The sequence below is a fragment of the Tursiops truncatus genome, chromosome 2 (assembly GCF_011762595.2).
Source record: "Tursiops truncatus isolate mTurTru1 chromosome 2, mTurTru1.mat.Y, whole genome shotgun sequence".
NCBI classification, from domain to species: domain Eukaryota; kingdom Metazoa; phylum Chordata; class Mammalia; order Artiodactyla; family Delphinidae; genus Tursiops; species Tursiops truncatus.
In genome coordinates this window covers 90,474,047-90,486,579 of record NC_047035.1, presented here as the reverse complement: position 1 = coordinate 90,486,579, position 12,533 = coordinate 90,474,047, and the positions used below count along the sequence as shown (strand labels likewise).

The 12,533-nt window shown below is 36.8% G+C and overlaps 1 protein-coding gene across 2 annotated transcripts; it reads right to left on the bottom strand.

Moving 5' to 3' along the window:
* Window positions 1–1,999: 1,999 nt before the first annotated feature.
* On the bottom strand, window positions 2,000–11,613 carry CTXN2 (cortexin 2). Of its 2 annotated transcripts, none has more exons than XM_019929148.3 (2): window positions 10,333–11,613; window positions 2,000–2,419 (listed from the first exon to the last, which is right to left on the bottom strand). In XM_019929148.3, exon 2 carries the CDS (start codon window positions 2,360–2,362, stop codon window positions 2,117–2,119), a length of 246 nt encoding a protein of 81 aa, XP_019784707.1. In that variant the 5' UTR covers window positions 2,363–2,419; window positions 10,333–11,613; the 3' UTR covers window positions 2,000–2,116. The 2 variants fall into 2 exon arrangements, with proteins under 2 accessions (XP_019784707.1, XP_073657033.1); XM_073800932.1 differs by lacking the exon at window positions 10,333–11,613 and adding an exon at window positions 10,045–10,088.
* Between the last annotated feature and the right edge of the window lie 920 nt (window positions 11,614–12,533).

The following is a 12,533-nucleotide window of genomic DNA, read 5'->3' as shown; positions in this document are numbered from 1 at the left end:
ACAAATTGGCTACAAGGTATCCCAGGCTGACACTCCAGTACCTACTGGGGTTCAAAGAGTCTCCTTAAGGTGTGAGTTTGGTCCAGAAGATCCGTAGCCAACACAGATGTGTTCTAAATCTACTACGAGATGAAAAGTGTCAGGGACTCTCACTGAGACAGCTGGCTGTGGAGTGCCTTAGACCTGAGCAATGATCATATTTGTAAGATATGTAGAAATGTTGTGGACAGTGTGTGGGAGTATAGCATGATATTTACAAACAATGACTATGATTTTGATGAGAGTGTAATTTCTAATACAATCACGCCCTAATTTGGTGACCTTGGGAAGTTACTTAATCTCTCTCAGCTTCAGTTCTTTATCTGTGAAATTGAGCTAATAGAATGGAAATAGTACCAAACTCAAAGGATTGATAAGAGTATCAAATTTCATAATAAATGGAAAGCACCTAATTTAGTGCTAACTCTCAGTACATTTTAATCCTTTTTTTTTTTTTGGTGTGTTAGGCAGTTCTGTGTTCTCAAGTGACACAAATATTTTTGTATTTATTTATCTCCTGGTATATTCCTCCATTCACTTACAGAGAGTCAGAATTTTGTAGTTGGAAAAAATTTTTAAATTATGTAATTCTATTTTTTTTAATTTATCAAATGAAGAGAATGAAAACTGGAGAGGCTGAATAACTTACACTGAGCCATTACTTCTTAAGGTTTGATAATCTCTTTAACAATTGCCAGCAAGGATAATAAATAATGATAAAAGTTATGTTTAAACAGTGTTTTCTTTTTTTTAAAAAAATATATATTTATTTATTTTTGGCTACATTGGGTCTTCGTTGCTGCGTGTGGGCTTTCTCTAGTTGCGGCGAGCAGGGGCTACTCTTGGTTGTGGTGCACAGTATTCTCATTGCGGTGGCTTCTCCTGTTGTGGAGCACAGGCTGTAGGTGCATGGGCTTCAGTAGTTGTGGCGCACAGGCTTAGCTGCTCTGTGGCATGTGGGATCTTCCCAGACCAGGGCTCGAACCCGTGTCCCCCGCATCAGCAGGCAGATTCCCAACCACTGCACCACCAGGGAAATCCCTAAACAGAGTTTTCTGGTTTTCAAATTACTTTCCCACTCATTATATGTAACTTGGTCCTCCCAACATTTTTGTAAAACATGTGGGATAGGTTTCTTTATCCTTGTTTTGCAGATATGGAACTTAAGTTCCCATTAGGTAACTTTCTAGGTCATATTGCTTGTTCTTGGCTAGGCAACATTAGAATTCAAATCTCAGAGTTTAGGCTCCTAAACTGAAAAACTTTTCATGACGTCTTAAAAATCCTCAACCCAGGAATGAGGATATCCTGGGTTTCCAGGTATATTTGTAGAGCTCATAGGGCACTAGAATTAAAAAGGATGTTGTTAAAAATCCTCTGGTTAGCTTCCTCAATGAAGTCTACAGAGATAAGATGACTTGGCCAAGGTTGATAGCTCTATCGGTGGCAGAGTGGAGACTGGACTTCTTGTTTCTTGTTTCCACCAGGTCATGATGAAAACTCCCTTTTTAATGCTATTTATAAAAGGGGAAGAGGAGGGAGTATCAGTATGATCCCAAGCTAGGGGATTTTATTGCAAGAGATCCTAGAAGGAGAAGAAATAGAAGGGTCAAATGGTGACATGTGGGGAACTTTATGGCCTATGGTTGCTTGTAGGGTTTGTACGAACATTGTGGACCTATGGCTCTTATTAGGAAAATCATATTCTATTTATTCTTTGGACTGAGGGGTCCTTATCTTTGACACCTAATTCTCTAGAGCAAGGGGGGCGGAGTCAGGAATATGGAGAGAGTGTCTGGGTATTGCATAGGGGCAGATGCAGGAAGAATAAAGATATTATATGTGGCTGGAGTTATCCTTATGCTCTATTCGTTAGAAACCTCAATGTGAGGACAGAGGAAAGTGAGGAACCCCAACAATGGTTTATCACTTACACAGCATGGTGGATAAATTAACCATACACCTTTATTGAATTCAGTGAATGAAATAATCTTCCTCCAGCACACTGAAGGAAATTACAGTTGTGTCCACCATGTGCCCCAGTGGTATAACCCTAAAAACTATAAAGCTGAAACGCTCAGGCAAGTGCATATTCAAATGTCCCTTTATCAAACTCTTCAATTTCACCTTCCCATGTAGAGGAAGGCATGCTACTATATGGGTCTAACAGGATTTTGAAGCATCTGATGATAAGAAGTCCCAAGAAGATACACAAAATCCCAACAAAAGCGAAGCCAGTTTTTTGCTCCAGAGTCAACGAGAAAGCTGACACTTCGTTGACACTCATCTTAGCTGAAGAGTTGCCACAGTTGGTACTACTCATTATTCACTGTCACATCATTTTGGCTCTTCAGAATTCCTGCTGGAGTCACCTCTTGGCCTAGATACAAAATTGGACTCAGTTTAGTTTTATCCATACATGGTATTAGGTAATTGTTTTGTAACATCTGGCATTTTTCAAACTCTCTTGACTTAACTCACAAAAGATATAGGAAAACATTATCAGATATGGATCAGGATCAAGTTAGTATTGGAGATGCTACTTCTATTGTAGTAATTACAGAATTGCCTTTGTGGACACACAAAACTGTACCTCTGTACACTAAATATAAAATCAAGTATGAAGGGGAATAGTCAAATAATTAACCCTAAAAGCATTTGATTCATTAAGTTAAGTCATTGAGTTGATTCATTAAGTGATTCATTTGATTCATTAAGTCATTGCTTCTTTGACCCAAGTTGTCATCTAATTTTCATTTCATTCTTGCATGTATCAAAAAAACCATAAATAATTATAGGGTGTAAGCTGGTCAAGCTCTCTAAAGTCTATGTTTTAAGGTCTATCTCCAATGCCATTTTGTCTGATAGGTTCTGATCCTTTTAAATAGGTGTAATACCTTCTTTCTTTTTCACCCCCCTCCTTAGCTTTTAGACTTATGTTCTTGTATTTTCTTTTCCACTACCACTTCATACACTAAGTGCTAATTTCTTAAAAAGAGAAATTGTGTTTTTAAAATTATGTTAAAAAGAGCAGTACCCAACATAGTAGCTTGCAAGTAACAAGCCGCGGTAGCTGTGGACCATTAACCATCTCACCACCGTCTCCACTGGCTCTCACACCCTAAATAGACATAAAATCCAAGTTAAACAGCATGTTTTCTATGAAATTCAGCTGCAAGTCAAGCTCCCCAGACCCCTTGCCTTCCAGATTCCCACTATCTCTAAGCTCCTACTATGTTGAGAGTCTAAAACTACAGCAAAAGTGTTCCAAAAGTGTGTGTTGAATTGAAGCAAAATAGATTTTTCCACTTGCTGTCTTAAAGTTAATTAAATTAACTAATGAAAAATCAAGATTAGTTAATTAAATCAAATGGTTACTAACCCACAGCTGCCCTTCTTGAGAGGACTGTCACCAAAAAGCTTCTCATCTAATAACTGAGAATAATAGACTGCTGGTGTTTTTGTCTTTGTTGTTGCTTCTTTTGATAATTTTAAGAATTGTGTTTATTAAAATGACTGACCCTTCAGGTTCTTTGGGGTTCAATTTTCAGAAAACAACTGAGACAGAACAAGGAATGGGAGGTAAGGAGTGGAGAAAGGGAGTGATTAATAAGAACAAGCCTTGTAGCTTTCAAAATTGTTCACCAACTTATACACGAGTTAATATCAAACAATATTTATTTTATACTGGCTTGGATTACAAAAGAGCTCTGTCTTCAAACCTTAAGTGTTAGAAATATTCAATACATTGTGGGATATGCTGGTTATTTGACTTTTTTGTTTAACAGAAGGAAAAAATGTTGTTTCAACCCAATTTGTTGAATTTCTTTATACCAAATCATTTTTCTACCCTAATAAATATGGTATACTGAATATATTTTAATTTTTAAAAATGTCAGATCACTGAAGTGTTTCAGAGTGATTTTTCTGAAGATTGAGCTCTTGTTGTACAATTTATCCTGTAGAAAGTAGAGGAGACTGGACTGAATAATGACCTTGGGACTTAACTAGAACTTTTTTTTCTGACCAAATCTTTAATTTTATTGCTTTGTCATTTAAAGGTCTTTTGTTGAGATTCATACACCCTCTGGTTCATTTTTTTAATGGGTGGACAAACTGAAAAGAAGGATGTTTCTACATGGAGATGCTGGATCAACCATTTGACTGATTCAGCCAAGTAACTTGTTGAATTTTTTTTTTTCACAAGAGCCATGACCTTGCTAGGCTATACCATTTGACTATTTCCTTGGACATGTAGGTAAGAAGAGGCAATAAGCCTGGTTTACTGGTGGACACAGTATACAAACTCCCTTCGGCGAAGGACTTGTTGCCCAGCACATGGGAGGGCTACCAGCAGATAATCTTCAGCTGCTAGCTCCTTCCATGGATTGCCTCAATAGCAGAGAGCTGCCTCTCTGTAACCCAAGGTTAACCCAGGGTTACTTCGCTTCCAACAGCAGACAGTTTTCAATGACTGATTAATGTGAAAATAAAAAGGCCTGGCCATCTTGAACTCTGAAGAACCATTCTAGGGAGGGAGATGCAAGAGGGAGGAGATATGGGGATATATGTATAGGTATAACTGATTCACTTTGTTATAAAGCAGAAACTAACACACCATTGTAAAGAAATTATACTCCAATAAAGATGTTAAAAATAAATAAAAATATATAAAAAAAAAAAAGAACCATTCTAGCTCTAGAGTTCATCACAGGGAAAACCAAGGCTCTTCTTTCATCACAGTTCAAATTCTGCCCACTCCTGCTTAACTCCCCACTCTTCCACAGGTGTTGAGCCCAAGGGCACTACTCAGTAAACATCCTGCACACTACTCTCTGTCTCAGTCTGGTTTCTGACGAACCTAACCTGCAACAATTGGTATCACTATAATTAAAACATCTGGGCAGTTTTAATGATCTGTGCATTTTTCAGCTAGTTCATTTTGCCACCATGCAGAAATAGCCTAAACTGAGTATAGTTATGACGTTAGCTAAATTTATTTACATGTTTTTAAAAATCATGAAGTAGACATGTACACAGGGTCGTAACTGATCATTAGAAGACTTAAGTCAGTTGGCTCTTAGCTTGTGATTAATCCACTAGACTCTGTTATTCTTATAAAAACCCACCAACTGACCAAACAAACCAAAAGAGACATTTTCTAGCTGTGGCAATAAAACACGCAACTCATTTTTCACCATTAAATTAAAGCAAGGTATTTTCCTAGTTAGAGATACAAAATCCCTTAAATTTTTTATTACTATTTGTCTAACGTATGGCAGACATACGTTATATGTCTGTCATACGTTAAAACACAGCATAATGTTTTGTTCTTAGAGTCTTAGGCAATCTGTGAATTGAATTACTTATTTTAATGGAAAAATAACTACTTCTCAAGCAGTTACCACCGTTTCTGGCATGTTGTAGGTATTTAATAAATATTTGAATTGGATTAAACTAAATGTATTGAAAAATATAATTTTTGATGAATAAAGTTCTGGTTTTAAAAAATCTAATTTTTAAATTCAGAAAACGTATTTTAAATGAAATGAACAAGAAAACTTTGATTTAAAAAATATCAGCTTTGGGCTTCCCTGGTGGCGCAGAGGTTGAGAGTCTGCCTGCTAATGCACGGGACACGGGTTCGTGCCCCGGTCCGGGAAGATCCCACATGCCGAGGAGCGGCTAGGCCCGTGAGCCATGGCCGCTGAGCCTGCGCGTCCGGAGTCTGTGCTCCGCAACGGGAGAGGCCACAACAGTGAGAGGCCCGCGTACCGCCAAAAAAAAAAAAAAAAAAAAAAAAAAAATCAGCTTTGAAGATACACATTAAAATTCAGCAGCTCATTCAGAGTTCAATGTTTCTGGTTTTTTAAAATAATTCATTAATATAGCATTCCCAGAAAGACTCACATGATTTGTAATATTCAAAGGTAGGGAAAGTAGATCTTTTCTATCAGCCTTGTTAGTTCCCTTTCATTATCTATGGAAAGGTATGTAGCCATCATATTATTTTGGCGTTAACTACCAGGAAGTAGATAGTTAAATTTTGTACTCAGTCAGAATGCCTTTGTTAGCTTAAGACTTCTGGTATAATTACCCCTTCTTCCCCTGACTTTGCCTTCTTTATTACTTGGCTGCTCTGGTTACCCTTAGCTAAGAAGGGTAAGATACTTCAAGGATACTTAGCTAAGATAATTCAAGAGCTTTTGGAATTGGGTAGGAGTACAAACAATGAATGGATATATAGAGCCACTGTTAGTAAATGAATAAAGTCACCATGTTTTATACTGTCTTGGAAGAACAGATAAATGGTTGTCTCATGGCTTTATACATAGTTTATAAGCCCTCTTTGGCTATCTATTGTTGGTACCAATACAAATGAAATGCAGGACAAAAACTGGGAGCTGAATGATAAGGTATTATATAATAATGAATATGGCAATTACATTTTAGTTATTCATTCAACCAGTATATATATTGAATGTCTGCTCCATGTCAGCACTGTTTTTGGTCCTGGATTATAATGATGAACTACAGAACAATGTGCGCCTGCCATGAGTGGAGGAGGAGACAGACTCAGTTATTTTTAAAATTGTCTATCTATCTATTATATATCAGGTAGTCATAAATGCTACAAAAGAAGGCAAGCAAGTTAAGAGGAAAGAGAATGATAATGAATAAAGGGCACTTCTTTAATTGAAGAAATCAGCAAAGGCTTTCCTAGGGAGATGACATTTGACCTGAAGTCTGAATGATGTCAAGAAGGGAGCTGTGAAAATATCTGGAGGAAGAGCATTGAAGTTTGAGGAAACAGTCATTGCAAAGGCTTTGAGGTGAGAGGATTTCATACACAATATGTTCAGATAAAGAAATTGACCAATAACACATTAAACTCCCTACTTGTACAAGATGGTTTAGTGGTTATCAGTTGACAAAGAAAAGGCAGAAGTACTTTATATACTTCTGTCTTTTTAACCCATGTAGAATGCTCTTTAGAAATGACCCCAAAATCAAACAGTAAAAGGAGACAAGAAAGTAGTAGAATAATGTTTAGCTGCATTAGATGAGTTAAAACTCCCAGGATAAGATGATTTATAACTTGATGAGCAAAAACCTTTGAGAAATACCTGACCATGAGAGTGCTGCCAGAAGTATGGACTTGGACAGACAAATGTCTCAATTTTCAGAAAGAGCAATGGGAAATTGTGAAAATTATATATTGGTAACTTGGAATTAATCTTTGTTACAAATCCGTAATTAGTTATTTTAATTAATTAAAATTAATTTAAATGCTAATTTGTTAGCACTCACTAAAAGTTAAGATTAGGTTAATAAGAAGTAATGCCAAATTCACTTCTTTTTTGGAAAGTTTACTACTAACATGGAATATCAGGGAAATAACATCGACGTGGTTTAGTCGATGCAAATAGCACAGCAATGCATTTAACCATCTCCCATGATATCATTTTTGGGGAAGATGGTGAGATATGCCTGGATAACATTATTTTTATGTAGAGTCATAGTTCACTGAAGTATCCTAATAAAAATTGGGCTCTGTACTCATAGAGACAGCTCTCTAATGTAGTATCACAAAGGTGTAACTCTATCTACATCCTCTTCAGTGTTTTTGAACAGTAACTAGGTTGAAGACATTGAAGTGATGATTATTAAATTTGACACAAGGCGGGGCTGAAAACTATAAGTTAGCTCACAGAATCAAGATTCAAGACAATTCTGATGACTGGAATTCTGGATTGAAACCTGAACATAAAATTTAATAAAAAAAATTTAATAGAAACACTTCTCAAGTCCCATGTTTAAGTGGGAGGGAGGGAGATACACCAAACTTAGATGGGGGACACTTGACCTGGAAGTTCGTGTGAACAGATGTTTCCTTAATATCTTAAAAGGAAGAACTTTGACCTTTATATTCATCTTAAAATTCTACCTTACACCAAAGGTGAAAACAAAATAGAAGCCAAGGAGAACACCTGAAAGGGTCGTACTCAAATGTTGAAAAGAAAAAGTCTGGCCATTGCTGCAGGCATTGTGTCCACACAAGCAAATAAGTGAAAAGCTAAGCAATTGCCTAACAACATGTTCAGAAAATAGATACCCTTGGGAATTTAAGCCATATATGTAGTGGTTAAAATACCAGTATTTTCAGGCCTAAATTTTTCAAATATTTGCTCAAACTTTCCATTTTGCTTACTCTATTAAATGAACGACTTGTCTCATTTCAACCCCAAGTCTAATGTTTTTGAGAATATACTGCGAAGTGTGCTGAGCTTTGTACCTTTCAATTAATATAGAGCATAATATGATATAAGAGTAATAACAAAATATTAAGAATCAATAGAGGTCTTCAGATGCAACACTGATTTCTTCATTAATTAATAAGGTATCCAAAATTACTGGACAACTGTGGATAAAAGATACATTTCTTTCACTTTCTCTAATCTCTGGAACAGAAGCCAAAAAAAAAATTAGCAGGTTCTGCAAAACAGACATTTTAATGCCTACCTCAAAGGGAAAATATCTTAGTATCCTGTTTATAGGGAAATAGAAAATGAAAGACATATGTGAGAATTTAGACCATGAAGTTACAAAACTAAATAAATAAACCCTTATGAGAAAAAAAAATTTGAGAATAAAGAAATGAATTTTCAAAATAAGAGTAGAGTGTAAAATTATGTGGTAAAAGTTATTTTTAATATGCGCTGCCACAAAAAATGGGTAAAATTATCAACATTGTACAGTTTAAATATCAGTGTCTATGTGTTTTATGATTAAAGTATTTAAGTATATTTCTGTAGTACTACTGCACATGATAAAATATTGCCTCAAGCCGTGTTAACTGGAATCAATGTTTAAGTATTCTAGAAATGAGAAAATGAGTTGGAAGCACAGTATTTCCTTCATGGCAATTGTCAGGAAATGGGATTTCTAAGTTCTGATGAGTCATAGGATTGGGCCAAGGGTATACCTGTAGATACCAGTAGGCCCAAATCTCATGGAACTGCTTTGTAGTTAGTAACCAATAAATAAGCAAACACAGTCTTTCTATGACCAGTCATACAAATCATACTATTGTAAGTAGTCAAGCAAAGATAACAGTATTTTTACACCTGATTTATAGACTTTCATATACATGAATATTATGTGCGATTTTTTTTCTGTGAAAGAAGTTCATTGATTGGAGATATAAAAATTCACTTTTCAGAAACATATAGTCATTTAATCATGCAACAATGTGTAACTGCAGAAACCAATATTGAAAAGAATGTGCCTATTAAAAAAAGAAATTCCTGTATTTTATTTTAATCAACAGGTTTTTTTTCTCCGGTTTATTCATCTATTAATAATATTCCAAACAATATATCTAAAATAACCATTATAGTGGAATATGGTGTTCTAGATGAAAACTGTTATGATACTGGTCATTAGATATAATAATCTCTAATGCTAATGACATGAACATTCATAATTTAATGAAATGAGACATATAGGAAAACCCAAGCTTAAAAAATAATGAATTCTCCCATATATACACCCCTTCAAATATCAAGATTATTAAATCCCATTAAAAGAGGGAAAAGAAGCATTATTGAGGCCACATCTGCACAGAGCTAGTTAGTAATTTGGAATGGAATATGTTGTAATCAAAGGAAAACCTTAAATAACAAACCCAGATGTCTTCATCATGATGAAGTGCATAAATTTCAGGCCTCCCCAGGAATCCAAAACCTTGAGATATGCCAAAATCAGCCTCCCCCCAACCTTTCAGATTTCAACCTTTAGAGAATTTCCCTCTTAAGAGAATCTTTGAATGGCTCCTCAAGGACTCTGACATTCCTTTTTTTTTTTCCAGAAGCACTGGAAACCTGGTCTGAAAATTCTCAAAATGTCTCACTAGAGAAACCTGGACTGTCATTATCATTCTGCCTTGTTTGTCTCCAGTTCTCTTTGGACATATTAAACTTAAGAAGCATAGAAATCACCTACCAAACATTATGGAAGAAACATCAGCAAACACCCAACAAATCCACTTTTTTTTTTCCTTTTATCAGCATCATCAGCAGAAACATTAGGGCTCTTTCTTCTTTAGAATTTGAACTCAGCAGACCTACAGACTCCTTCCCCCTCTCCTCCCTCCCCACCTCCTTTCCTGCTCCCTAGCTTCAGAAATACCAGAAAAGGAGACATGCTTTTCATCTGGACCTGCATTAGAATCCTGTCAGTTAATGCGAAGGGTAGGGGGAGAAAGTTACTCCGCAGGGAGAGACGTCTCACCTTCCATGCTTGTTGCCATGGAGATGAAATCCAGCCAGTAGATTTAAGTGTTGGCAGGTTTGTCTGTGTTCGCTGATCGGTTCGGTAGCAATGTAAAAGACGTGTCCTGGGAACCTGCGTGGAGTCCCAGTACCGCGGTTATCGCTTTACTGGCCTACGTGTGTAAATGTCTGTATCTGTCGGTGAGGGGCAGAAGACGTGTGCGCGCGCGAGTATATTTGCAGGAAAATGTGCACGAATTTCTTCCATGTGGCAGTGTGTAAATATTTGCGCGCGCGTGTGCGTATGTGAGGGCGTCTGACCGTGTGTGTCTGTGAGAGAAAAGCGGTGGACAGTGAGAGGGGGTAGGGAATCGGCCACGGCAGCAACAGGCTTCATGTAGTCCTCAGCTCTGCAAAAAAAAATAAGGAGGCTTATTTTCACTCATATCACACTTGGAGGTTAGCAATCGGAGTTCATCACCAATTTGTCTTTCTAAGGCAGTGGAGGTGTTAATTAATGTATTGTTAAAATACTTGTTTTCCTCTTCTGTCTGCGTCAGTAGCTGTGCCGCGGGCATTTTGTTGTGCTCGGTGACTGCAGTCTCAGTCGGGGAGTAGGCAATCAATTCCTATGTCTTCTCATCCTATAAAGGAAAGACGTGGGTGACGGGTGTATTGGTTTAACTGGGGACCGCATGCGTCATTTGGAGTTATTTTTCCCTACCCTTCGCCTTGCCTATGCAAACCCAACAGGATCCCCTCCTCTTCTTAGGAGTAGGTGCCTAGGCGCTGTCCGTAGTGCTGAAATGTTGCGTAGTATGACCTACCTCCCACAGACGAGCTACAAGACAGCAAGCGAGGAACGCTCCGACAAAGCCTACAGGAAGTTGTGAGACACGTTTTCTGAACGGTGTTGAATATATAGAAACCAAACCTAAACCGCATTGAAAGCAAAACAAAACAAAACAAAGACAGGCAAACGAACTCAGTTGTAAGGTTCCAGTTCTGTTCATCTTTGGATACTATATCCAGAACCTACGAGTTGCAAACACTTGTAGATTCCTTTAAAACTTAATTATTGACTTTATGAATTATTAACTATTAAGAGATTGGGAAAAGTGTAGATGTGGAATTAGGTCATTATTCATGTAAAAAAATGCTGAAAACAAGTAAAAGTGTGTTATAGTTCAATAATAAAGTGAAGACAAACTTTATGTTCATTTAGAGTATTTACTAAATTAGGAAATTTCATGGTCTTACAAAAAATGCGCAATGTATGACTGTGAGTTCATACAAGACTATACTCAAACAAAGTTATTCTTTTTCATTTAAAACTATTAAACACCCTATAATATAGGCCCACCAAGGAAGAGAGTGGAAGAAGTGTCTTCTTCTGGGAACATGTTCATTGCCATGGTTTTATTGACTCTTTTTTAAGCTTGCTAAGGGCCACATCCATTTTTGGTACTATATACTAGAGCAGTGCTTCTTGAAATTGAATGTGAATCCCCTGGGGATCTTGTTAACATGCAGGTTCTCATTCAGTAAGTGTGCGATTGGGTCTCAGATTCTGAATTTCTAACAACATCCCAGGTGATTCCAGAGGTTGCTAGTCTCAGGACTAAACTTAAAATAACAAGGTTCTAGAGATACTGTGTTCTGGCCATGCAGTCACCCACAGAGTATGCAAAAGGCGTCATTATCTTTCATCTATTCTCTGTATGTTTCTAGACTGTTGCAAAAATATTCTATTCAAATAAGTTCAGAGATTAACCATTTTATTTGCACAATATTAAACTGTTTATGAATTTATCATTTGATTGATTTTGACATTGTCTAGACACATGCTACAGTCTGCTCCACTCTATATCTCCATACTATGATCTGCAATCACCCATTCTCTTTGCAAGCCAAGCTTAAGAAAGCAGAACCAAGTTACATGGTTCTACTACTGGTATATGGGCCCCACTCCAAGAATTTGTTATCATGATTGAAGACTTAAACTTGTCATTTTATGACTTTAAATATGGTTCTGTAGTAAATGCTCATGATACTGATTTTTAAAATTTAGACATTATGGATCTAATTCTCACCCAGTTTAGAAAGTGGAAGAGGACCATTGTTTCACAGACCTTTTGAATGAAATCTGATCTGTCATATCATTGACATAATACATTTATACTTAGATTTTGAAGAAATCATCCTCTGGATGATTTTCTG